The 26,754-nt window shown below is 40.8% G+C and overlaps 3 protein-coding genes and 1 long non-coding RNA gene across 4 annotated transcripts; 3 read left to right on the top strand and 1 right to left on the bottom strand.

The window, feature by feature from the left end:
• The first annotated feature begins 3,559 nt into the window (after positions 1-3,559).
• zdhhc24 (zDHHC palmitoyltransferase 24) lies at positions 3,560-8,852 on the top strand. The gene is made up of 3 exons (XM_026331240.1): positions 3,560-4,145; positions 6,029-6,306; positions 7,026-8,852. The coding sequence occupies exons 1-3, from the start codon at positions 3,841-3,843 to the stop codon at positions 7,316-7,318; spliced, it is 876 nt and encodes a 291-aa protein (XP_026187025.1). The 5' UTR covers positions 3,560-3,840; the 3' UTR covers positions 7,319-8,852.
• Positions 7,212-12,877, top strand: LOC113144924 (BICD family-like cargo adapter 1). Its single transcript, XM_026331239.1, has 12 exons — positions 7,212-7,314; positions 9,915-9,959; positions 10,057-10,215; positions 10,465-10,576; positions 11,046-11,096; positions 11,292-11,369; positions 11,486-11,542; positions 11,694-11,753; positions 11,929-11,993; positions 12,084-12,216; positions 12,419-12,483; positions 12,645-12,877. The coding sequence occupies exons 2-12, from the start codon at positions 9,940-9,942 to the stop codon at positions 12,847-12,849; spliced, it is 1,005 nt and encodes a 334-aa protein (XP_026187024.1). The 5' UTR covers positions 7,212-7,314; positions 9,915-9,939; the 3' UTR covers positions 12,850-12,877.
• A 711-nt stretch (positions 12,878-13,588) lies between these two features.
• Positions 13,589-24,055, top strand: slc24a6a (solute carrier family 24 member 6a). Its single transcript, XM_026330335.1, has 17 exons — positions 13,589-14,101; positions 14,351-14,446; positions 15,984-16,060; positions 16,195-16,269; positions 16,691-16,775; positions 17,598-17,701; positions 17,814-17,888; positions 18,029-18,054; positions 18,181-18,234; positions 18,323-18,459; positions 18,789-18,877; positions 20,971-21,229; positions 21,898-22,064; positions 22,155-22,269; positions 22,635-22,747; positions 22,945-23,010; positions 23,246-24,055. Exons 1-17 carry the CDS (start codon positions 13,993-13,995, stop codon positions 23,354-23,356), a joined length of 1,758 nt encoding a protein of 585 aa, XP_026186120.1. The 5' UTR covers positions 13,589-13,992; the 3' UTR covers positions 23,357-24,055.
• LOC113144344 (uncharacterized) lies at positions 21,931-23,339 on the bottom strand. Its single transcript, XR_003297149.1, has 3 exons — positions 23,236-23,339; positions 23,106-23,154; positions 21,931-22,057 (listed from the first exon to the last, which is right to left on the bottom strand). It is a non-coding gene; the product is annotated as an uncharacterized LOC113144344 (long non-coding RNA).
• Positions 24,056-26,754: the final 2,699 nt, after the last annotated feature.

The raw sequence follows: 26,754 nt of genomic DNA, 5'->3' as shown, positions 1-26,754 counted from the left end.
CAAAATTGCACCAAATGCATTTGACTTTATTTTACTGGGTTAACTGAATATGTATGTTTTACCTCTTAAACCTGCATAAAAATACAAATGAAATAATCTGTGGAGTGAGCATCACTGTTTGCATGCATCGTTGGACACATGCAACATGTTGGATTGGATATAGACAGAGCTGTGGGGCAAAGGGTCAATATATTTACTTACTCCTGAGATCTCTGCCTTTCTCTCTCAAATGAGGTCCTCTGTGATCTTTCTCTCTTCTTCCTCTTCTCTCTGCTCCCCTGACTGGAATCTCTGCCACTCTCGCTGCTCTCTGCATGACCACCTGACAGACGAACTATGTACAGTATGAGAAGACAAAGACGAGCTCAAACATTTTGTATAAATACACTGACACAAGTGTTTATTTTGTGTCATGTTTTCTTTTCCCACCTGGTTTAAAGTCAAGCTCCTGGGACAAATGACTGCTCTTGCCTCTAACGCCTCTCTCACGCCTTGAGCTTGGCACTCCGCTTGTCTCAGTCTCTTCCCTTACAACCTGCGAAACCCTTGACTCGGGTGGAGGTTCCTCCATGTAGAGGTGATCCCACAGAGCTTCAGAGCCTGAGGGCATTCCAGCTGCACCTGTAGTCCAGGGCCAGGGGTAGTTGGTTTGCAGGGAACCCCAGTCTGATGGATCCTGCCTGGGCCAGGAATGATGATGACCAGGTGTGGAAGTGAGGTTACGCAGCTGGAATGGGTAAGGATTTGTTAAGATGGGTGGTGAGAGTTTAGATGGAGGGACATGGGAGGAACTCTGAGGTTGATAGGGGACCCTCATAGGAATCCTATCTGTCTGGCATTGAGGGCGGATCAACCAGGAAGGCTGCATATAAGGGAGATGAAAAGCACCATCTTGGTTGTAGTCTGAGTGTCTGTTTTGGCAGTGGTTCTCTCGAGGTGCATGGAGTTGCTGTGGCTTTGTTGCAGAGCCTGAAAACCAGGATAGATACAGTAAATGATAGTTTGTATGTATGTACACATAAAAATAATAATCTATTGTGTGATCCAATAGAGTAACACAATACAACATGGCTGCAGAAAATTGAAATATTCTTGCAAAGTGGCAGATTTGTTGGAGTTCTGATCTTCTTGGAGTAGATATATATAGATATCAGTATCATTATTAATTCCAATATCAAGTGGGCAGGGAAGAAAACAAACCTTGTGAAAGCAAAGGTTGATCTGCAGAGGCCACTCCTCCTTCTGTACTCTTTAGGCATGACCTCAAATAATCATCCATTCTCTGTTGAACAAAGTCTTTTTCACACTGATGGAGCATCATGGCATACAGTAAAAATTAGAACTGTGACCATAATTAACATTTAACAATGGGCAACTCTGCTCTTACCTTCCTCTGAGCAACCTGTTTTCTCTCCTTGAGTTGCTGCTGCCAACGAGGGCAACTCTCCTCCAGGTAGCGCTCATACTCCATCTGAAGAGGTCAAAGGTCAAGAGAATATTTCAGCACCAGGACTTCACAAAGGCAAGAGTAAAGATGGGAAGTACATGTGTTAGAACAAAAACAATAATCAGGCTTCTGCTCCTAACCTACTCATTAAATTCTTCCTGTGTGTGTGTGTGTGTGTGTGTGTGTGTGTGTGTGTGTGTGTGTGTGTGTGTGTGTGTGTGTGTGCGCGCGCGCACCCGAATAGTTTTCATGGCAGCATTGTGGGCCAGCATCTCTCTCAACGTGCCCTGGGCTTTTTCAAACTGCTGCAGAAGCAGCTTGTTGTGTTGTTGTGCTGCACGTTCTCTCTCATTCAGCTCCTTCCAACGCTGCTGCAGTTGTGTCTCTCTGCTGCAGGCAACATACACAGATTTACATCAGCATACACAGTGATGCACAGCGTAAGCATCTTGTTGCTTTGTGTGCCTGTGTTGCTGATTTTGAAGATTTGAGAAGTCAGTTGGCAACAGCTTTGACCTTTTGACACAATAATAGAGACAGTACATTATAATACACAATAATTCATGTCACACACCCACTGTCCATCTCACTAAGTTGACAACACCAAACTTTACTGCTGATTTAAAATCTCTGCATAAACATGGAATTCAAATCCCAGTCACAAAACAAACAAACAAAAAAAAAACAACTAAACAATGCAGCTAGTATTTTATAATTTAATTCTAAATATTTTTCCCTACAACTTCAAAATGATTCATGTTTGCCAGAATAGTTTTCATATCAAAAGATTCCCTGTGGTCTCCTACAGTACAAATAAAACTGCACTGTGGTGAAGTTTAGTGTTCGTAAACAATTGTGTTTAGTGAATGATTCCTTGCCCCGCAGAGCTTTAAAGAGCCAAAAAAAAAAAAAAAACATGCACTCCAATGTGGCCCTCCCTGGCTCCATTTAACAGTCTTACCTCTTTTTCACACTGTGCTCTCTTTTCTTGGTGAAAGTGCTTCTTTCTGCGTTGGTTAAATGTCCAAGAGACAGGAAATTCTCCTTCGGTTCAACCATGACTGTGAGTTTGCAGTGGATTCAGAGATTATCAGGGATTAAGGTCTACACTGTGGGGGGGAGGAGGGCCCAGAGACACACTGCCGATACACACATGGTACTGGAGTTAATAGGAGCTTTGAATTATTTAAATGCCACATAAAACATCTTCTTACATAGACATTAGGTTTGTCGGTAATTGTAACGCACAGTAAAATTCAGTTTTTTAGTGTACAGTTTCCAAGTGCCATGTTCTACTGTTGTAAAGTCCCAGCACTGGATATTATTCATTTTTCTCTGCGCTACCTACATCTGTGTGTTCAGACAATAAATTGCTTATTAGATGTGTGCCATGTTGAGGGTTCTGGAAAATTTGTATCCTATTTATTTTAGGACATTGCCCAGATTCTCTGCTATCACCTTTGGCTGAGGCGCTGTCTTTCTGCTGTCTGTGAAATAGGAGCTGTTAGATCTGTTAGGGTTATGAAAGAGCGGACAGGTTGATGCTGCTCAGCTGATGGGAACGCACAAAAGTCCTCTGAAGGAGTAGACCGCTGGTATCTTCTGCACATATATATATATGTGTGTGTATTTAAGTAGAAATGCCGTAATACATTGGTGTGTTCCAAAGTTTTACTGCTCCTAGAAATGGACCTCAAGCTAACTTATCAGACTGGAGTGTTTAGTTTCACTACTGTTTAATCCTCTGGCTAATCTTTTGACTGTATGACACATCTGACAAGCTGAAATCGTGAGAAAGGTAACATTTTGCGTGAAAAACAAGTTACTATTTTTTTATGTCATTTAAGTAATAGATTAATCATGACTAGTTTCGTCTACAGCAAAGCGTCATCTTTTATGAATTCTTCGTGTGTGGTACTTGATTTGTAAAGGGCCAATATAGGAGTAGAAGAAAAAGAAAAGACAGAATGAAAGTACCTCAAATGTACTTCAATGTCGTAGTACTAGTTTATTAAATGTGGTTATTCTCTTTCCACCTCTGCTGTTTTTGAAATAGGTTTAAGACTAATAGCGGAACCACAGTATCTTGTAGCATCACGGATATATTTTCGTGTTACAGCCGTTAACAGAGGCTTGATTTCGTCCAGTGGCAGAGATCGCGGTAAAGGAAGGGGTTTAATAAAAAGCTAAAAGCGTATCATTTCAATTCTTTTCCCTTATCACGAAGGTTTTCTAGTTGTTACTAACATGTTGTTGATTTAACCTCGGACAGGGAGTTAATGACGCTGATTTTTATTTGGCTATCTGAGCTAATCGGTTTCCACAGTGTTTCTGTCAAATCAGTCCTTCCTCTGTGCGCATCCCGTTTGTGATCCAAACAAGAGGCAGAAAACATGACCAGCTTGGCCAGTAAACTGTTCGTCAGGGTCGACAGGGTGTGTCGCCATCTCCCCGTCGCCCTCAACACCTTCCTGGTCTTCTCCATTACCGGAGAGGTCAGCTACCTGGTCTTCGTCGAAGCTCCACTGGAGGCGGATCAGAAGAAGACGGAGTGGTCCTCCTGGTGGAAGATGGTCCACCTACTGGCCCAGTACTTCATGCTGGGAAACATTTGCTGGAACGCCCTGCTGTTTCTCCGAACCAGCCCCAGCATCAGGGGCGTGTTCCTGGGTGGCGAAGGCATGGGCCAGGGGTGGAGGTAAGGACGGAGCAGCTGTGGGACTGTAGTGGAACCGTAGTACTGTAGTAGAAAATTTAGTGGAACTGTAGTAGAAAATGTAGTGGAACCGTAGTACTGTAGTAGAAAATGTAGTGGAACCGTAGTACTGTAGTAGAAAATGTAGTGGAACTGAAGTACTGTAGTAGAAAATGTAGTGGAACCGTAGTACTGTAGTAGAAAATGTAGTGGAACCGTAGTACTGTAGTAGAAAATGTAGTGGAACCGAAGTACTGCAGTAGAAAATGTAGTGGAACCGTAGTACTGTAGTAGAAAATGTAGTGGAACCGAAGTACTGTAGTAGAAAATGTAGTGGAACCGTAGTACTGTAGTAGAAAATGTAGTGGAACCGTAGTACTGTAGTAGAAAATGTAGTGGAACCGTAGTACTGTAGTAGAAAATGTAGTGGAACCGTAGTACTGTGGTAGAAAATGTAGTGGAACCGTAGTACTGTGGTAGAAAATGTAGTGGAACCGTAGTACTATAGTAGAAAATGTAGCAGCTCTGTAGTGGAAAATGATTCAGGTGTTTTGGTGAGTCAGATGGATGAGGCCTAATTACGTAGGTCAGTAAGAGACAACCCTACTTATATATTAATACTTCAGTCTGGGCTTTTTTGAACAAACCTGTTTAGTTCCAATCAATGTTGTTTCTGACTTGTTGTGAAGTTTCTTTTAAATTGAAATAGTACTATAGTTTCTGACATGCAGAAACTTTTCTAAACTTCTCTCAATTTCTCAGAATAGTTTTTGAGCCAATCATTATTCCCATCAATGCCTGCAGAAAATCAGGTAATAGTTTGTCCAACTCTCTCAGTATGAACCAGAATGTCGACTCATCACCCAGAGCCAGTGGCTGACTTCACCAACATCTGTGTGACTCATTCACACCAAAATCTCAGCAAGTTTACAAAATATTTTAGATCCATTACAACAGTTTGTAAAATGCAACACTAGATGTGCCACTTGCTCCACATTTAGGCCATGAGGTCTCTAACTACGTTTCTGCCGTCATGGTTATACGTGCTTTATGGACAAAATAGTAAAAAAGAAGAATCCCAATATTTAGTCCTCCACTAATTATAATAGAAGAAGAATATGTCTTTGAAATAGAAGGAAAGTACAGGATGTACTGAAAGGACAGTTAATGTTCAGCTTTTTACTGGAACATGTATGTGGACAAGAGATATGTACCCAGCAAACATGGCATTAAATTGAATTTATGTTAGAAGGAATTATACCCTCCCATTTACTTTGAGTTATCTCTTGTGTGTATGAAATACTTGTGTGTAAAGCTTCTGTAAGAAGGTTACCTGATTTCCAGGAAATGTGAGGAACATTATGGGTGCACAGTCAGACACAATGAAACACCAGAAGAATCCAATCCAGTTGCAGTTTATTGTAAAGTTTTTGTTGCAGGGCGTTGGCAGTTGGAGGTTGATTGAAACAGGCAGGAGCAGGTCTGGGCAGTTGTAAGCTGGACTAGACAGGTTGCAGTGGGCCAGACAAGTGGTGCTGTTTTTTTCACTCTAAAAAGAAACAATCTCACTACACTCTCAACTAACAGAATATATCAGGTGCAAATATCGCTTCCAGATAACATAGCAACTAGCATTATGTACAGTTTCTGGTATTAAGGGACTACAAACATAAATCTACTAAGGACAAAGGAACTCACATGCACAGTCAAACAACTGTAATCAGGAGGGAGCTCAGGCTTTTGCTGCATTAAAGTAACTATAGGAATCTTATGCTTTTTCAGATTTTCTGCTTTTTCACAAATATACATAGATTTACCACTTGTTCCAGTGTCATCTGTCTTTGAAAGGTATCTCTGATCTAAAAGTGTTTTCTTATTTCACACAGGTACTGTTACACATGTGAAACACACACTCCTCCACGCTGCTCCCACTGCTATGACTGTAAAGTGTGCGTGCTGCGGCGGGATCATCACTGTGTCTTTTTTGGCCAGTGTGTGGGCTTCCGCAACTACCGCTACTTCCTGAGCTGCTTGTTGTTTATGTGGTCTGGGCTCCTGTATGCCACGCTGATGAACGCTGAGGTCTTCATTGTCATACTGAAGGAGGGGGTGACTGTGCATAGCATCCTGCTGCTGCTCATACCCTGGATCATGTTAGTTTCTGGTAGGATCTGGTTTCTCTGTTTGCGGCATCAATTATTTATAGCTGTGGTGGATCGTAGTCTTTCTAGTGCACTGCATTATACTGCATATATTGATTGAACACAATGTAGAAATGTTTCTACATTAATTGTTCTTTTTGGGCAATGAATAAAGTATTTTCTTAATTAATTTGTCACTTCTATAAAATAATACCTTTTAGTTTTTATCTCTGACAACAGTCCAAAATCCCTAAATATTCAATTCATAATAAAAGGGTTCACACTGGAGAAGCTTGAAAAGGCAAAAATTTTGCAATTTTGCTTGAAAAAAATCACTAATTACTGTTACTGTTCATCAAAACTGTTAGTAATTAATTTTGTGTTGATAGATTAATTGATTTATTAAATTATTTCAGCCCTGGATTGATATTAACATCAAACTACTCATAAAAACCTCTCTGCTCTCCATCCTATTATAAGTGTTTCTGACTCTTGACAGGAATCAGTATTTAGTTCAGAAATACATGTGGAGGACATTTTAAAAATTGTACTTCACTTCCATGGGAATTTTGGTGTCATGTTTCATTACATGAATGCTGTAGGTTACCTTCCCCTAAGCTCTCTTTAAATATTAAAACAAATGGATACTGTCTTTATGCTATTGGTGTTTGTGATGTGATGGAACCCACCTAAGCAGAGCCTCGTGTGTCATTACTGACTGTGTCCCTTCTTTCTGTCCTAGGCCAGGTAACAGCGCGTGCCTTTACCTTCGCCTTCATCGCAGACACGTGTGTGGTGGGCTTCTTGCTGGTGTCCGCCTTCTTCTTCTTCCATCTCTTCCTGCTGTTTCGGGGACAAACTACCAGGGAGTGGTACTCATCCCGTCGACCCTACAATCTGGGACTTCTGGGCAACTTGCGTCACACTCTGGGTCTTCGCTGGTACCTCTGCTGGCTTTGCCCACTCATCCCATCACCTCTGCCTGGAGATGGGATAAACTTCAAGGTCACTGGATCACTGGAGCCCACCCGGTAACACCTGAACGTCTGAATATTAACAGGTCTTGTCCCTCTACTTTAGTGGTGACGGTTAATGGTGTTGGGGAGCAGCTACAGGGAAGATCACCTCGGTTCATGAAGTAGCTTGGGATGGGAAGCAGCTAGAGTAATGTGTGGGTGTTAAAGATGTTAAAGATGTATAATTCTGCCAGTGTGTTCTCTGTAGCCCTTACCTGTGCTGATACAAAAGAAATTATAGGTCTGGTTTTGGAAGGTACACTGACTAGACTTTAAGGGAATCTGTACACTCATTGAGGCTGGTCTCAGAATATTATCACAGAAATTAGCAGTGTTATTTTAGAATACTAAGCACTGAAAATAGTGGTACACAACACTGAAATAAGAATGTATTTTATTGATTGTTGAAACTCTATAAATCATTATTAACAAGCACTAGCAGTTGGTGCCTTTGACTCCTGGGCCATCCTGCTTGAATTAATGACTATTTAACTGGTCATTTCTGATACACTTAAGCTGCCTAAATATGGAGGTCAAACAAATTTATCTTGCACTGTTCCTGAAGCAACCATGGGATTATAAAACACACTATCATTAGTCTCCTATCTGCTGCTGTTGGTCGTGATGTGCTTGTGCTTTCCACATCCACTCCAGATTTACAATGATGTCCATCCCCAAGACTGTACGGCAACAATCAGCAGAATCTGTACATGATGTGAAATCTAGCATTGCCCTTTACAGACTACTGTGAAGTAATGTAGTGAATACAGTATTTAACATCGACCCATGAACGTCACATGAACAGTCTTTCTCCATGTCTCATATAATGTTGGTTATGTTTCAGGCAGTAAGCACCTACTACAAACCTGCAGTGTATAACATATGTGCTGAATTACGCAACAGCTGTGCCCCTGTCCTCTACGTGTTACAGCTCAGTACACAGTATATACAGCACATAAATCTTTGTAGCAGTATTGTTTTGCTGTCAGTATACAGGCTGGTATAAAATGCTGTCAAATGTCCGACTGTGATTTCAGAGCATCAGTGCCAATTTTCCAAAAAAGTTTTATATAGAGATTTGTTTTGTTTTCTCAGGTGTTGCTGGAGTTGATCCACTGAACTGTTTTGAGAATTATTTATTCTGTCACCTGGTTCGGGTTAGTATGTAGTATAGATTTGGGACACAGCTAACATGTCTTGCAGTGCATGATGCCACCTGTTACCTCATTACAATCCTTCTGCCTCTTTTGCAGCATTGCTTTAGTGATTTTAATTCTCCCTGCCTTTAAATGTAGTGGAAAAATTACAAGCCTTTGTTTTGACAGGGACTCTTGTTTGTCTTACACTAAAATGTACATCACAGCCTTAAATATTGTTTGAAAGTATTTATAATTATCTGCTTGATTTATTTTCTTTTTTGTGCCATTTCATATGGGTCATTGTTTGATTTTTGGTTTTAAAATGCGAAAATGAAATTTTCGGGGGACAAATAATTGGAAAATGTTTATTTTTATTATTTAGTATTTTGTACTTTGCTGTATTGTTAGTTGTGTTGTAATAAATCTGGGTTTGGAAATCGAGAATCTGTGCATATTGATTCACATTCCTGCTGATTTCATTAAAAAGGAAGTAAAGTTACACATTTATATTAGTTTTTCACCAAGAGACTTAACTTGTAACTTGAAGTTACTTAAACGTTTTGCAAAGAGGTAGTTTGCACACAAATTAGCTGTTAAATATTTTAAAATATTTAACTGAAACATTTTTGGAGTCTCTTTATCCCAATACGTGAAAATGTATTAGCACTCCTAACTGTTAGCCCTTCACGGCTTAGCTAGCAGATTAAACATTAGCTGCTGTAACGTCATTAGTTTGCATGGTCTTGCTGGTAAGGCATTGTCTTGTCCACTGTTAAAGCCACTTCATTATTATTAAACATTAGTTTTTAGAGTTTAATGTTGGAAACTTTTGGTAAACTTGTAATTAGCGTTAACAGACGTTATCAACCTCTGCTAACTGAAAACATGCTAACGTTAGCGTGTTAGCCAAGTAGCGCTAACGCTAAATGTAGCTTTGACAACGTTTGCTGATGAAAAGCAACGAAAAGTTAGCGATAGCTTTAGTTACTTATACAATATATTAGTATTTTTTTAATGAAGTTGTGCTTATTAGCTGGGTAAGTTTTAATATTAGCTATACCACAGGGTGGCTTTCAAACTGCAGATTTTGCATTAAAGGGCTGTTAGCATTGGCTGGCTACTCATTCATCCTTTCATTTTCTTTGGCTTTTCCAGATTCACCTCCAATTTAATTATGTTCTAAACTTTAATGATATTATTAGGAATTATAGTTAGTTGCACACTGCTTGGGACTAATTTGGAACAGAAGAATTACATATCAATACATTCATGCACTAGGACGCATCATTGAAGTTTTCATTGATACTGTTCATATGCTGGTTGTTTTGATCAGAACACAGGTGGTAATGATAGTCAAATAGCATTTATCTGGTATCTGGTATTCTAAGTCTATGTTGATTCACAAGGTTGTCATCGGATATGTGCTAAAAACTGTGTTTAGCTCCTAATTTTTGTGAAATCTGTTTATCCCAATAGGAGGAGGGGGGAGTAAGCCGGCAGGATGGATGTCTCTGAGGAAATGTGAGTGATGCTTATTGAATTAACCCACATACAAAAAAATTGTTATGGTGTTGTCAAGAAGCAGTATCTAATGTTTTTCTCTGGTCTATACATGTAGGTCAGCGAAGGAGATGCTTGAGAAAATAGCTGAGCTGCATTACAGCCAGAGCCAGCTGAGGGAACTGAACACTGAGATGAGGCACTGGCTGGACGTTGCAGATGACGATATGGCTATGCTGCGCTCAGAGAACACAACCCTCAGAAAACAAGCAAAAGTGTAGCTAGCCATGCATTATTGTCTCTACTCATTTGCAGAAGTGACCCTGTACTACTTGATTATCATCATCTGTAATTCTATTTGGTATCCCTGCTGCCTTTTTTTCTCATGCATATTGTTGCCATTCATGGGCAGATCTTTTTTTCCATTACAGAATATGTTTGAATTTATTTTTTCAATTTCTCTGGAGTACAGCAAGGCTTAATGTTAGGTCCTAATTGTCAGGAGCTTGTGTTTATGTCTCTGCAGCCTGGAGAAGATCATCAGTGAAGCACAGCAGGTTGAAGCAGAGCCTTGTAAGACCTTTCTGGCCAGTGACCCCAGTGTAAAGAGATGTAGTGAACAAAAGATTCGGAAATTGGTAGGTAAATAGAAGCATTATTGTATTACAATGTATTACTGGTGTTTGCAAAAGGTATTCAGACTGACTTGTGGTTTGACAAATTCTTCTTCTTCTTATGGATTTCAAGTTTGTTGCTATCCATGGGTTTTATTGCTTCTTAGCACTTTAACACATGCCTATGGAAGTTTGGCATAAGTAATTAATTTGTGCTATTTTTTACTCCAAAGTCTACTATTCTTGTATGTATGCCTATTAGACAATTTTAGACTAGTTCTGAGACTGTATAACATTCACATTTGCTTACAAAGTTTAAACAGCAGAGCATCCAGAGCCAGTGAAACTGAATTCAGTTTAGGATTTCCACCACAATGATTGCACAAGACATAGAATAAATAATGATGAAGAAACGGGTGCATTTTAATCAGCTTGAAAGGCTACGGTCATTTTTAATATCTCCACATAGCCCTTTGTGTTTTTGTGTTTTCAGGAAGAGGAATTTGCCGAGATGGTGGAACAAACTAAGAAACTAACTGCAGAGGTAAGACACCTGTAACTTTTCACATAACTTTTTTTCTGTCGTTATATACTACAACACTGGGCGCCACTATTCTTCATCACAGCTTTAACTGGGATTGTGGATTTGATCATGTTTACCACCTGTGTCACAAACTCATGTTGTGGTACAGGAATTTTAAAACACTTTCCACATTTAAATGTCATTCTGGCTTTTCAGCTCATGAGCATCCAGCAAGAAAGAGAGCGAGACAAGATCAGTTCAAGCAAGTTGAAGGTTGCACTTCAGACCCTCGAGGTAAAGATGTGGATTCAGTTTGGAGATGTTTAATTATGTTTCTGTCTCTTGTTCACCCTTCTAGTGTAGCAATTGCTTTAAATTATCAATCATGTTAATGTCATGTGTTTCTTCAGTTTGGAATGGAGGAGGTTCAGTTAGAGCTGCAGCAAAGGGATGAGGTTATTCATCAGGTAGGAGCAGAGACATCAGTATTAGTCAGTGACTGACCAAGTGAAGATTTCTTCATCATATAAATCTTTTTCATAGGAGTTCCATATAAATATCTTGATAGTTCTTTATGTTTCACCATTTATAAATCACATTGTTGTGTGTTTTCAATAGAAAAATTTACAGTTAAAGCACTCAGAAGAAACAATAGAAGAGTGTTCTAACATCATAAAGGTGAAGATGTTCTTATCCATTAATATACAATTAAAGCAAATTCCCAAATGTTAAATTTACATGAGTTAAAACACGTCTTTAGTGTTAATGTGACAAAGTTGTATGGAATGCAAAAATCCACCACTGTCGCTGTTTATATGATATTTTGCTGTCTCTTTATGCTACACCGCTCCAGGATCTCAGGATTATCAATCAGGAACTGAAGAAGCAGCTGGAGGACAGACAGGAAGAAGCCACACTGTAACCATAACACACAAAATCCCTTGGCTTTAGTGCTATGACATATGCTGAGCCCTCACACTGCTCTGTGCATCTGCTGTTGCTTTCCAGCTCTGCTTTGAATGACCTAAAGGGACATAAAGAAGGATCACTCAGTTCTCCATTGTCCTTCGCAGAGGAAGTTATGCTGCTGGCCTCATCAGCTGAAGTGAAAACCAGCATGTCAGACAAATATCTACAAGATGTATGTATTCTCTCCCTGATCCCTGACACTACATCTTAAAATGTGGAATAAAGACATTTTTCACCATTTGATCTTCCTGTATTTTCACAAGTGACCACTAGAGTGTGCCATTACAAAACCCAGATTCAAACCCTGGCTATGAGACAACAGCTCTGTGACTGTAGATGTACTAGATTAGTCACATCTGGTTCTGTGTCTGCAGGGGGAGACTGAGGCTGAGGAGCTGCTCAAAGCTCAGAGCCTCACAGTGGACCTTCATACCAAAAGGTATTTCAGGTTCATGACATAAAGTAGCTTTCATAGATTTTGGCATGCGATACATCTACATGAAAGGAGGTAATACATTATGTCGTCAGGAACTTGCAGTAGTTGCATATCATTGTTTTTCTCTTTGTATTTTCTCCTTTTGTCATTCCCCATGGTCTAAGGCGTACAGGTACATTGGAAACAGCCTTCCAGAAAGCAGGACTGTTTATACGATGCATCCTCATTTTCACTCTTTTGGCCTTTGTGGCTTCAAGGGGCTTTGTGAGAAACTGTGACTTTTTTTCCATCAACACCTTATGGACCAATGCACGTCTGATGTTACAGCCCTACTGCAGCGTGCACTATAGTACCTCACCTCCTGTTTGATTTTAACACTGTATAAATTTGTTAATTCATCTGCCTGATTGTGGATTATTTGTTGCAGTTGAATTTGTTGTCTACAAAGCAATATATTACAAAAATATAAAGAAAGATTTATACAGAGTACATTTAGCAATTTAAACAAATTAAACACAGAAGACATTTGGTCAGTTGGAAGAGCTCAGGTGTGAATACAAAAATGAATAATCCATTTAGCTGCTTCAGGCTGTGCGTGTTGGTGGGATCTCATTACCAAATATCTCGCCTTATTAATGTGCCCATGAGGTACTATAATATAGTCTTTGTCATTCCAACAATAATAATATCTCAGTCGCAGCACTGTTCATTTTCCCACCTGATTTTATTTAATTTTAGATTATCTGTTAATGAAAACATATATAGGTTTTAGATAACATTAAGTTTGTAATGAGATTTTTGTTATTTTTGCCTGGCTTTATTTAAAAAATGAGAAGTGTCGACTACAATAGATAACATAAATCTGTGGAAAAGGAAATATTTGTTTGATTCTGAATGATCTATTATTAAGAATGCCCTCATGGGTTTATTTTTAAATCTAATTATTATTTGTAAGAGCTGGCAAGACTTGCATACTGTGCATGAAGCTTGTCTTTGGACAGGGTGACACTGTGTGGTGTAACTTTTTTTTTTGGCATTGTAAAAAATCTTGTTGATCCCGGAACTGACAATTATCTCGCATTGCCCTACTTGCCACTCTTCACTGAACCAAGCCCCACATCAGGAGGAGCCGAGTCTGTGTTCGTGCCATCCCCACCCAGCTGAGCATGGAGGAGGGGGTTCAGATTTGGGGCAGGATGGATGCGAGGATGGTCTGAGGCGGTGAGTGTTTTCGGATGTGTACACAATTCATTGTGTGTACATCTGGGCTCGATCTGAAGCTTGTGGACGCGGATGCTGCGATGCTAATGACGGGCCGAGCCTCTCTAACATCCTCTTGTATCGTGGATGGAGACCAAAGCCGGAAGAGCTGAAAGGCAGTAAATCAAGAAAACGAGAGCAATAAGCCAGACTGATCGAGACGCGAAACCAGCAGACCAGCGGTGTGAGGAGGATTTACAGCGGCGCCTTTAGCGACATGTTCTGAGCGGAGAAGCGGCGGCGGCTGGCGGGATGAAGGCGCCGAGGAGACCAAGGCAGACGCGGCTCCTCCCCCGGTTCTGCGTCTGTGGAGTCGGTCTGCTCGCAGCCGCCTGGATCCTCCACTTAAGTGATGTTACAGGTGCTGCTTAAGGAAAACTATCATGATTTAATCTCCACTAAACTCACCCTTTGCATGTGTTGCTCAGACTATAACTATTCACATTTTAATGCTGGATTTCTGTAATAATTGTCTAGTGTTAAATAATGAATAACGCCAACACCATAAAGTTGGGTAAGGGTTATGTTATCTCTATTTCTGACATAAAATATAGGCCTACGCTAATTGTATCTGTGGTGTGTGTATTCAGATGTCATTCCTTCTTTTTAGGCTCCTATAGAACCACAGTGGATGATGACATCCTGTCCAAGAGAGACCTCAACCAGCAAAAAGAAGACAACAACCAGACCAGTACTTCCAAATCTGGTGAGACAGTTTACCATGTGCTTGTACTCCATGCATGTATCAGGCAGGAATACAAAAACAGAAAAACAATAGTTAATTGTGTTGAAATGAGGTCTGTGATGAATGTACAGTCATGTTGACAGTCGTAGTAACACCAGTGTGAGGGTTGTGTGCAGAGTGTGCCGTCCCATCTCTATTAATTTGTTTAATCGCCATCTCCATGCATCGATCCACCTCTCCGGCCCTCCCCGTCCTTCATTTCTTCAAACTCTGCACTGTCTGATGTTTAAACACACTTAGGCCTTTGAGGCACTGGTTGCTAGGAAACTGAATGCTGAATTTGTGGTTGGATGCCATGTGCATCTGGAGCTGTTCAAAGTGCCTGTTCTGTCGTAATGACCTGCTCATGTATAGTCTCTCATCAACAGCCTTTGCTTGCTTCTGTTTGGACAGAATCTGGAGGTCTGATAGCGAGATTTAAGGTATTCTGCAGCCACATATAGAGAAGATATTGAACTACATATAGTTTAAGCTATAAAAAATAAACTACAGACTAACTACAAGGCTCAAAAGACAATTACCATATTGCTATTTTAAATAAGACTCTTTGTTTTTGGTATTCTACACAAAATCATGTGACAGGTTGTCAGAAGCCCACATCTGTATAGATTTTATCCACTGTCATCACACTTGTGACCATCATCTTCAGTGGCGGTTTCATAAGTCCTGAATCACAGCTACAGAAAACCATGTGGAGAGAGTCACTTGGGAGGCAGATTAACAGATTATTGTTTTACACTGCTTTGTTTCTATGGTGCAGTGAGCCGTGGCATTTGTTTGAGCTTATGTGCAAGACAGTGCAATCTGGCAGACGCTCCCTTACAGTTGGAGAGAGAGTATGATTGTGTTGCATTGTCTAACGCAGCCAAACTAGATTCCTCTAAAGGTTAATTTTATGGGAATTGCTGGCTTGTGGAAGAATAGAAAAGCGAGCCAATATAAGCACATAGGGTAGAGGGCATATGAGACACCATAAAGATAAAAGAGTAGGGACTTCAAAGTAAATGGGCGAACTACTCAGTTATAATGCAGCTTTAGTCAGAAGACTGTGGCACCTGTTTTCCAGCGCTGTCTCTCTGTCCTTGTTGCTAAGGTGCACAACCGGACGCGGATTAAACAAAGTCACACACACACATTTGACATGTATATGAGTGACTGGAGGTTCAGGATAGAGCTGAAAATAATAATTCTCATTAGGAGTAACAGATGAAACAGACTATTGTATTAGCTGAGTGGCATCAGTCACAGAGGTGTGAGTAGTATCATCCAGTCAGGCAGGTGTACAGTCGCAATGGCCAGATCCTTGACTCCACTCTTTCAGCTGCTGTGACTTGTACTGATATCTCTCTTTTTTTCTTTAACAGTCTTCATTAGAAAACAAGATTATGTAAGGATCATTACTACACAGGAGTAGTCTATATTTTACCAAGAAATATTAAGAAATAGTTCCTGAGGTGTGGAAGGGGACTGAGCCTCTGTCTTTCCATCTCCTCTCCAGCTATCAGTGAGTTTCCTGAAGACATCTTTACTGTGGAGCAGAGGAGACAGGGAGCAGTACTCCTTCATGTTCTCTGTGTGAGTATTTGCTCTGCCTCCAAAATTTCAAATGAAAAAAAAAAAGCTTTTTTTTTTTTTTTATTAGACTCACACAGTCACACATATACTATATAAGCCTTGTAGCAAAAATCATCTCCTTCTGTGTTTCACAGGCTATCTACATGTTTCATGCGCTGGCCATCGTGTGTGATGTTTACTTTGTGCCATCTCTTGAAAAAGTATCTGAGGTATGAATTAAAAACTTTGCTAATGTGGTCTGTAAATTGACTGACTTTGTTTTCTTCATGCTCCATGAGTACTTCCCTCCCACCCCTTATAAGAATAAGGCTGGAGTTATTCTATATTTATCTTATTGTTAACAAATCCCATGAATTTGATAGGGACTATTTTCTCTTGTGAATTATTAAACATTCAGTGCACATGTGGAACTGACATAAACTGAACTACAGAGCCTATGGTAATAAAGGAACATGTTAGCCAATGATGTGGCTCATTTATGTGCTTTTCTGACAGATTTTTGGAGGCTTTTGAGACGCAGCCAATATTTGAGGGTTCACTCCACTGATTTGGGATTTGTTGTCAATAAAATAGGGATTTTGACCAGCCTTATCCTTCAGTCCAATTAAACTCTCTGCCTCTGTCCTCCAGAACCTTCAGCTCAGTCAGGATGTTGCCGGGGCAACTTTCATGGCAGCTGGGAGCTCCGCCCCCGAGCTCTTTACCTCTCTGATTGGTCAGTATGATGCTAGTCTAATCAATTAGCCATTAATGGGTTAGCCCAATAATTCTTCCATCAGCAGTCATTACCTGCAATCAGAAAACCCCTTTAGAGGAAAAAAAACCAAAACAAAAACATTAATTGGCAAGTTTTCATTCCAGCATCTGTCTAATAGAACAAACAATCATTGACAAAACTTTTTAGGGTGAAATTTAAACTAAATTAGTCTTGCTCACAGGCTGTTAGCTCATATGTCTTGTAAATGTTAGAAACTGGAAATATCCTAGATATAAAGAAAGGTTATACTGTACCTAGAGGACACGTTGCTGCTGCCCCGACAGAAGATTTAAAGTACATTTGATTAAAATGGCTGTGTTGCCAGAAACAATGTCTTACTGTAATTTATCATAATGAAAACTTCTTAATTCATGTGGCTTTAGGATATTTTTTTCTCATATACGTACATACAGTACGTACCATGAAAAATATGCAATTTGAAGATGTCATGTAGGTACCATGACATATTTAATTCACATATTTTTCGTGGCACCTACAGTATGTCTAAAACAATCTATTTCATCCTCAAAATTAAAAAAGGCTGGCTTTGGAAAGTACTAGAGCGAGCTGAGGGAATATTCAGTAAATATTTCAGTAGCATAAGATTAAAGAAATCTGCCCAGCCCCTGTGGATATGAACCAAAGAAGCAATATGTCTGATCTAATTTTGTACACTCAATACATACGGGAGGGTGATACAATCCATCATGTCTTGAACACTGTCACATTAAAATATGTTTCACACAGGATTTGTGGCTCTCTCTTGTTCTGTCTTTTCAGGAGTGTTTATCACAAAGGGAGATGTGGGCGTGGGAACTATTGTGGGCTCAGCTGTCTTTAACATCCTGGTCATCATTGGCATCTGTGGCATCTTTGCCGGACAGGTACATACCTGCTTAAGTTGCTCTTGTTACTAATCATGCCGATAGATATAAGGTAATAAATAAGTAAATAAATGATGTAAATATCAATGCAATGTGTGTATTTTCTCTCCAGCCCATCACTCTGAGCTGGTGGCCTCTGTTTCGTGATGCTGTCTTCTACATTTTGTCCATAGTGGTGCTTATCCTGGTGAGAAGTCCTCTCGTGGTAGATGGTAACCTTACACGTATAAAAAATATTGTCTAATATTGTCTGTTCTATTGGCAGATATGAGTTTGATTAGATGTAAAAAGTCTCTGAATCCAATGTATATTTTCCTTTTTTTGCAGGTGATCTATGATGAAAAAGTCCTGTGGTAATGAAAATTTTACACTTTAGCAGCCTCTGTTGTTTGGATATCAGATCAGTTTTCAAGATAGCCGTCTGTCATTCTGGCATTGTGGCATTTATGAATCTGTGTTGGTTTATGTGCATGTCTCAGGTGGGAGACCATCATCCTGATCTCTATGTATGGAGTCTACATAATCATCATGAAGTGAGTCGATTTCTTCTCAAAACACCATGCACTAAACACCCACTCCAGATCTCAGCGTGTGTATGTGTGTGTGTGTATGTGTGTGTAGGTTCAACAGGTCTCTGTGCAGCCTGGTGGAGCGACACTGCAACCAGGCAGGTCAGCCGTGTTTGAGCGGTCTGCGACGGACGACTGCCGTTGGAAACATCGGAGACTGTGACAATGACATGGTGCCGCTGAAGCCAGGTGCAGGAGCTCGTGTTTGTACATGTGAATGTGTACATTGCAAACATCAGAAAGTTCCCCTCAGTCTCAGCGTGGTGTTCAAGAGGCCTAGTGACACAGTTTGAGTTGCCAATCAAACCCATTTCTGTTCCCCTCTGGATTTCCAGTTGGCTTAAATAGAACTAGACCACCTTGACGAGATATTTCTCCACTTTTTTCCTCTCTTTGTCACCCTGTCCTCTATGTCCTACTCAAACTGTGTCTTTAACATTTTGTCTTTTTAAACCGCCCTCTCCTTTCTCCTTTTACCTCCCGCTAACATTCAACAATCTCCGACCAACTTTCCGCAGACTCGTGTGTTGTGGCCGGTCAGGACTCAGGGGTTGTGATAGCGGATGAGCTGCTGAACCTGCATCCCCACCAGCTCTCCTTCTCAGAGGCAAGCCTCCGCCTTCTCTTCACCCCGCATTTCCCCCCCTTCACTCACCTGCGCTTGGCAGGACTCATGGTCATCAATGAGGTACACTGCATGCACTCCCACCCTTTACATTACGTCAAGATGCCCTTTCAGCTGGTCGGTGGGTATTTTAATGTGCATGAGCAGCATTTTAAACATCAGTATGTCAATGTCAAATTAATATTGACATCTTAGTAAAATTACTCTAAATATAGGATGGCAGAATTTAAACCAGTGTATCTGCAAATCCAGCTGAGCATAAACTGATTCACACTGAGAGTAACAATCACATTCACTCTTTTTGTAGTTTTCAGTAATGCATGGAAAGAGTAACATGCACAGACATTTCAGCTGATTCTTTCCTAATAGTGCAGTTAAACTGGATTTTGCTTTGTATTCATTTCTATGAAGAAGAGAGTGAGAAACATTGGATTCTTGTCACAAATTCACCTTGTCTTAATCAGTCCACGCAGAATTAAACTGCATTGAACTCTGACTCCTGAAATGATGAGACTGAACAGGGAGAATTATTCAGCCAGCACACTGAGCCACACACTGAAACATTTGTGCTTGTTAATAAAACACAGAAAATGTGAATGGTATTCTGCTGTAAAATACCCCCCCCCCCAAAAAAAGATCAAATTTCCCCCATTTCTCAGCTTTAGCTCCACCTGTGCTAGAAGAAAACTGCCTAGATTATCTTACTTCCATTCAACCAGTTTTCAGAGCCATAAAAGAAACCCTGATCCCATGTTACTTTACTGTTCATTACAAATGTTCCCATTGAGTTTCACACAGCAAAGGTTACAGAGTTGGAATTTGCTTTAGGTCAGTTGATGTACTGAAGAAGAGAACAGTCGGATTGGTGCGTCTTTAGTAAATGGACTGAAAGATAGGGAGACATGTACTGGCATAACAAACGCCCTCTTTGCTTTTGTTGGTCACCATCTAATAAGCCAGCAAAAAACAGTGTTGCAGACAGGAACACTATCTTCAAATCTGCTTGTTACCCTCTCGGCTCTCCTGCATGTGCACTTGCCATTTCCAGAGCCAAATTAAAGTGCGACTGCCAGTGCTCTCCCTGCTCTCCCTGCTCTCCCTGCTCTTGATTAATGCTTTCCAAATCCCCTCCAGTGAATGTGTGGGCATCTGAAACTTTAGACGTAGCTTACCTCAGAGTCATAAATATTATTTATTGATTAATGGTAGATTTCAAGGCTCAGAAATAGCCTACTCTAGTCTTCAGACTGAATGAATATTTTTACTGGTAAACCTATCCATAGACCCAGGAGTAACCATTGCCAGCCTTTCAGATCAAACTTTTACCTTGTGAAATAATGACCCCAAGAATCAGGAGTAAACAAAATTAAAGGGGATTTAAGGGAAAATTAAGGTGAGTTTAAGGCAATTTTAAGGGGAAACCTAAGGTGATTTTAAGGCAAAATTAGGGTGAGTTTAAGTTAAGTTTAAAGGCAAAATTTAAGATTAGGTTAAGGCAAAATTAAGATGAGTTTAGGTCTAAATTTAAGCTAAGTTTAAGTCAAGTTTGAAGGCCAAATTTAAGGTGAGTTTGAGTCAAGTTCAAGGGAAAAGTCAGGTCAAGTTAAGTCAGGTTTAAAACCAAATTTAAGCTAAGTTTAAGGAAAAATTAAGATGAGTTTAAAGGCATAATTTAAGGTCAGTTTAAGGAAAAATTGAGATGAGTTTAAGGTGAGTTTAAGGCAAAAATGAAAGTGAGTTTAAGGCAAAAATGAAGGTGAGTTTAAGGCAAAATGAAGGACTTAAGTCCAGTTGAAGGTCAGTTTAAGTCAAATTTAAGGGAAAATGTAAGGCAAAATTAAGGTGAGTTTAAGTCAAGTTTATGATAACCTATTTCTGGGACCTGGGATTGAATATTGAGTTTGCAATCGAATGATCCCAAGGCCTGACTGGCTAATCACTCCACCTGCCAGTTCTTTCACAGTGTTGTCTACCAGTTAGAAGTAGTCATTCCCTTAAGCTTTCTGCGTGTTTTCTCATGTCATTTTGTTCTCTTGTTTTCTAAATTTTCTTCTGTGTTCCCTCTCCACCCACAGAGGCAGAGGCTGATTCGGGCTCGGGTTGGCCCTGAGGAGGGGGGAGCCTCAGGGGAGGATGGTTTGGGTGCTAGCGGGCCATGGGAGAGGGAGAACGGATTGGTGGCAGAGGGGGACAGGCAGAGCCTGGAGAGAGAGAGGGATAGCGGTAAAGAGATTGGGAGAGAGACAGGCGAGGGAACACAGCCTGATGAGGAGGAGGAAGAGCAGGAGGACAGAGAGGAGGAGAATGCTCCTTTCAAACCCTTTGTCCTGCCAGGTAAGTGAACAAAAGCAGACACACATACACACACACTCAGAATGTGTTTCATGATTGAATTTCACCTATATTCTCTTAAGAGAAATTATTGTATGTGTAGAATTATATCTTATATCAAATATATCTTGCTCTTATTAAACATTCTAAGTCAATTTAATTGGTATAAACAAGGTAAAACTGATGAAAAGCCCTTCTTATCAAACAGCTACAGTAACTAAAAAGTAAATAAAATACTTAGTGAATTAAGAGTCAGCTTCACACATTACAGGTCGTATTTTCACTGCATCTGAAGAAATTTGGCAAATTCACACCCTGACAAAAGCTGAGTTAATGTAATAGATGACTCTGCTATGGAAATGCTTTTTTGGAGAGACAGTTGCACAAGGCAGAGAAGTATGACCCTTGAGAGAAAAAAACTAAATTTGTCTTTATATTTATTCAGACTGAGGAAAAGAGCACTGAAATGTTTAGACTGACAACGTACACCAAACCACAAGCAAACATAATTGCTTCCAGCTTCACCTGATGCTGAACGGTTTTCAGCAAAACAGATGGATTTATAGATAATGGAGCTAATTAAAGAGGCTGAGCCACATGAATAATTTAATAGTTTAGATGATTATGTGATGGGAAACGTGTGTGCGTGTATGTTTTCATCATGTCCTTAGATGGTTGGTGTGTGCGTGTAAAGTGGCTGCTCTCCTGGCCTGTGAGTGTTCTTCTTCACTGCACCATTCCCAACTGTAACCTGCCACAGTGGGAGCGCTGGTACCTGCTCACCTTCCTGTCCTCCACGCTCTGGATCGCCCTCTTCTCCTACCTCATGGTCTGGATGGTACAAAACACACAGGCAAAGAAGCACAGATGAACGCATACACATACACAAAGATCAGACAACTTCAGCAGCCTATTTTTTTCTGTCTAGGTGACCATAATCAGCTATACACTTAGAATCCCTGAAGTCATCATGGGCATCACTTTTCTGGCAGCAGGCACCAGTGTTCCTGACTGTATGGCCAGCCTCATCGTCGCCCGACAAGGTGTGTATGTGTGTGTGTGTGCGTTGCACAGTTTATCATTTAATGGCATTTTGGGTTGTTAAAATGCTACATCAGAATATTGAGAGTACGTTCTTGACCTTAGAAATATGGTTGGACAAAACATTCTTAACTCAAGGTTGAGTCAAGGATGGCGTAATCAGTAGTTGAAAGCTCTTAAAGTTGGTCAGTGGACCATGAGTTAAGATTGTTTCAGAACCATTTGTATACTTTTATGTGGCAGCCAGGGCCTTCATGTAATCTAACATTTTAGATCTTTTTGGAGTCTGACATATTTGAAAACTCAAACCCTTTTGACTAGATAGTTTCACATCAATGCCACTTTGTGCATATGTCAAATGTTGCAGGGATGGGCGACATGGCTGTGTCTAACTCCATTGGCAGTAATATCTTTGATGTGCTGCTGGGCCTGGGTTTTCCCTGGGCGTTGAGGACTCTCATAGTCAGCTATGGATCAGTGGTAACACCAGATGTTTTCTCTATGTTGGATCAAGTGAATGTTTAGGGTTCAGAACCTTTTAGTTTTAACATAGTGTTTTGGTTGGGTGTCCCATGACCTATTAGTTAAGACACATACAGTAAAGTTATGATGAGATTGTTGTTTTCAACGTGGCGAGTGAACTTTCAGTAATTTCTGCAATGTTTGTGTATTTTTAGGTGACAATCAACAGCAAAGGCCTGGTGTACTCAGTGATTCTGCTGTTGGCTTCAGTCACACTTACTGTGAGTAGATCAACGTATCTGACATTTGTTTTTTTCCATTTCAACTCATTCTGATCATTTCTTAGACTTTGGACATAAGTGAGCAAAGTCTTCACCATCAGCAGCCTGTTGCTCCTCACATGTGATCTTCCTCTTCTCGTTTTCCTGAAAGCACAGATGAAGAGCTGATGACAAGTTTTCAAACTGTAAGAATGTGAGATTATAATAGAATTTAAATGAACTCACTCTCTATCAGGTCCTGTGTGTCCACCTGAACCACTGGAGGTTGGACCGCCGGCTGGGACTCTGTCTAATGCTGCTGTATGCCATCTTCCTCCTCTGCTCTGTCGGCTTTGAGAGGCTGTAAAGGACAATCCCCCCCAAACACACACACACACACGTCACACAATATCACTCAAAAGGACATGTATGGTAAAATGATCAGGTTGTAGAAATGGTCATGGACATGTCTTCCCACATTCATTGCTGCCATTATAAATCAAAAGTAGAGAATCAAGTTTCCTTTTATTGATTATATGTTTTTTTGCAGCGTTACTACCATAACGGCTGCCTGAAAGCGACATTGTTTACCTTTGATAAATGATAAATGAGTATTTTGCATAGTTTTGTATTGAACACCTGTAGCCCAGATTTTGTGAACTCAAACCTGATAATGTACTATGTCTCACAACAAATTTATAAAGTATTGAATTTGTATTCTGAAACTGAAAATATAACCCCAAAGTGTGGAAGTTTACTACTTATTAATTGCCACAGGTAACCTCAATGACCAGATGATTATATGACATTTATAAATAATTGTTTCTCAGTATGTGCAGTTACTTACAATATGTAAAATTTAATGTCGAGTTTCCATCATGCCTTTGTGTCTGCAGCTGTAAATGGCATTGCATGGCTGATCATCATAATTGCACTACGCTGCTGTTCTTGGCCTTGTACATAATGTAGGCCCCCACCTTTCCTAAAAACTTCTTAGCACAGAGGTTGTGTTTTTGTGCTGGAACAGAGATGAGTGTATGCTAAAGAGGTTTTTGAATGTCTGTATTTGGAGAGTCTTCAAGTGTATGTTTGTTGGGTGCAATAAAACCCTTTGTTCGGTGAGGTTTTTCTGTTTTTACCATGGCAGATGAACACTCATTCAAAAATGCACTTAAAGTTAGTAAATGTGACTAGAATTAGAGCAACATACACATTGAATCCAAACTTTCTAAATGTCAACATTTCAATAGTTGGGCTAATAGAGAACGTGGCATAAAAACATATCTGTTTTAGTTGCTGACCTCCAAAAAAGGTTATTAAAGCCGAAGGAAATTGAAACAATCTTTTTCCTTAGATAAATCACACATTAAGACAGTGATATGATGTTAATGACAATATCAACATTGGTACTTAGAAAACATTGTCACCTTTTGCAGTGAAAGACAACCAACATCAAAAGGGTGAAGCTCTGGTACAATAAAACAAATTTATGGCTAATATTGTACATGTGCCCTTGCAGGTGAAGAATGTTGAAACACAGTTTACACAATAATACGAGTAGAATCTAAGTGGTTCAGCAGAATTTTGCATGAGACATTAACAAATGTAGTATCTGTAATTCAGTCATATTAAAGCTGAAAGGCTGTTACCAGAAGCTCTTCAGCACCATGGAAGGCAACTTTTGGGTAAGTTAAGCTTAAGTTTAAATGTAAGATTAAGGTAAGTTTAAGGGAAAATTAAGGTAAGGGTAAGTTTAATGTTTAAAAAAAATTAATGGAAAATTAAGGTGAGTTAAAGACAAATGTAAGGGTAAATTTAAGACAAAAAGTGAGTTTTAGGAAAAATTAAAGGGGAAATTTAAGGGAAAGTTAAGGATTTTAAGGCAATTTTAAGGGAATATTTAAGGTGTGTTGAAGGCAAATTTAAGCTGAGTTTAAGGCATAATTAAGATGAGTTTAAGTCTAAAATTAAGCAGCGTTTAGGTCAAAATGTACAGTGAGTTAAGGAAAAACTTAAACTGAGTTTAGGTCAAGTTTAAAGGCAAAATTTAAGATAAATTGAAGTCAAGTTTAAAGTAAAAATGTGAGTTAAGGAAAAACTTAAGCTGAGTTTAAGTTTAAGGTAAAATTTAAATTAGTTTAAGGCAAAAGTTGAGTTTAAGTCAGGTTTAAGGGTAAATTTAAGGTGAGTTTAAGTGAAGTTTAAGGAAAAATTTAAGGTAAAAATAAGATGAGTTTAAGGGAAATGTAAGGTGAGTTTAAGTCAGGTTTAAGGTCAAATATAAGGTGAGTTTAACTCAAGATCCATCCATCCATCCATCTTCTACCGCTTATCCGGGGCTGGGTCACGGGGGCAGTAGCCGAATCAGGGATACCCAGACTTCCTTCTCCCTGAACACTTCCTCCAGCTCTTCCGGGGGGACACCGAGGCGTTCCCAGGCCAGCCGGGAGACACAGTCCCTCCAGCGTGTCCTGGGTCTTCCCCGGGGCCTCCTCCCGGTGGGACATGCCCGGAACACCTCCCCAGGAAGGCGCCCAGGAGGCATCCGAAACAGATGCCCAAGCCACCTTAACTGACTCCTCTCGATGTGGAGGAGCAGCGGCTCTACTCCGAGCTCCTCCCGGGTGACCGAGCTCCTCACCCTATCTCTAAGGGAGCGCCACGCTGCGGAGGAAGCTCATTTCAGCCGCTTGTATCCGCGATCTCGTTCTTTCGGTCATGACCCAGAGCTCATGACCATAGGTGAGAGTAGGAACGTAGATTGACCAGTAAATCAAGAGCTTCGCCTTCTGGCTCAGCTCCTTCTTCACCACAACGGACCGGTACACTGACCGCATTACTGCTGCCGATGCCCCGATCCATCTGTCAATCTCACTTTCCGTCCTTCCCTCACTCGTGAACAAGACCCCGAAATACTAAACTCCTCCACTTGAGGAGGATCCAGAGGATCTCTCCCCTGGCCTGGAGATGGCAAGCCACCTTTTTCCGGTTGAGTACCATGGCCTCGGACTTGGAGGTGCTGATTCTCATCCCAGCCACTTCACACTGGGTTGCAAACCGCCCCAGCGCACGCTGGAGATCCTGGCTCGATGGAGCCAACAGGACAACATCATCTGCAAAAAGCAGAGATGAAATCCTGTGGTCCCCGAACTGGACTACCTCCGGCCCCTGGCTGCGCCTAGAAATTCTGTCCATGAAAGTAATCAACAGAACAGGTGACAAAGGGCAGCCCTGCCGGAGTCCAACGTCTACTGGGAACAGGTCTGACTTACTACCAGCAATGCGAACCAAGTTCCTGCTCCGTTTGTACAGAGACCGTATATCCCCCAGCAAAGGGCCCCCGGACCCTATACTCCTGGAGCACCTCCCACAGGATGTCACGAGGGACCCGGTCGAATGCCTTCTCCAAATCCACAAAACACATGTGGACTGGTTGGGCAAACTCCCATGAATCCTCGAGCACCCTCGAGAGTGTGTAGAGCTGATCCAGTGTTCCACGCCCAGGACGGAAACCGCATTGTTCCTCCTGGATCCGAGGTTCGACCACCGGCCGGATCCTCCTCTCCAGCACCCTGGCATAGACCTTCCCCGGGATGCTGAGGAGTGTGATCCCTCTGTAGTTGGAACACACCCTCCGGTCCCCCGTCTTAAAAAGAGGAACCACCACCCCGGTCTGCCAATCCAGGGGTACTGTCCCCGAACGCCACGCAATGTTGCACAGGCGTGTCAGCCATGACAGCCCAACAACATCCAGAGACTTGAGGT

Source organism: Mastacembelus armatus, chromosome 10 (assembly GCF_900324485.2).
Source record: "Mastacembelus armatus chromosome 10, fMasArm1.2, whole genome shotgun sequence".
NCBI lineage: Eukaryota > Metazoa > Chordata > Actinopteri > Synbranchiformes > Mastacembelidae > Mastacembelus > Mastacembelus armatus.
The sequence above is the reverse complement of the archived record's forward strand: the minus strand, read 5'-3'. Positions and strand labels throughout refer to the sequence as shown.

Excerpts from the sequence above, each read along its gene's own strand:
- zdhhc24 (XM_026331240.1), top strand. The coding sequence starts at position 3,841 with ATGACCAGCTTGGCCAGTAAACTGTTCGTCAGGGTCGACAGGGTGTGT. Across the intron at positions 4,146-6,028 it reads GGCATGGGCCAGGGGTGGAG|GTACTGTTACACATGTGAAA; the intron begins GTAAGGACGGAG and ends TATTTCACACAG. Across the intron at positions 6,307-7,025 it reads CTGGATCATGTTAGTTTCTG|GCCAGGTAACAGCGCGTGCC; the intron begins GTAGGATCTGGT and ends TTTCTGTCCTAG.
- LOC113144924 (XM_026331239.1), top strand. The coding sequence starts at position 9,940 with ATGGATGTCTCTGAGGAAAT. Across the intron at positions 9,960-10,056 it reads ATGGATGTCTCTGAGGAAAT|GTCAGCGAAGGAGATGCTTG; the intron begins GTGAGTGATGCT and ends CTATACATGTAG. Across the intron at positions 10,577-11,045 it reads AACAAAAGATTCGGAAATTG|GAAGAGGAATTTGCCGAGAT; the intron begins GTAGGTAAATAG and ends TTGTGTTTTCAG.
- slc24a6a (XM_026330335.1), top strand. The coding sequence starts at position 13,993 with ATGAAGGCGCCGAGGAGACCAAGGCAGACGCGGCTCCTCCCCCGGTTC. Across the intron at positions 16,776-17,597 it reads GCTCTTTACCTCTCTGATTG|GAGTGTTTATCACAAAGGGA; the intron begins GTCAGTATGATG and ends CTGTCTTTTCAG. Across the intron at positions 17,702-17,813 it reads GTGGCATCTTTGCCGGACAG|CCCATCACTCTGAGCTGGTG; the intron begins GTACATACCTGC and ends TTTTCTCTCCAG.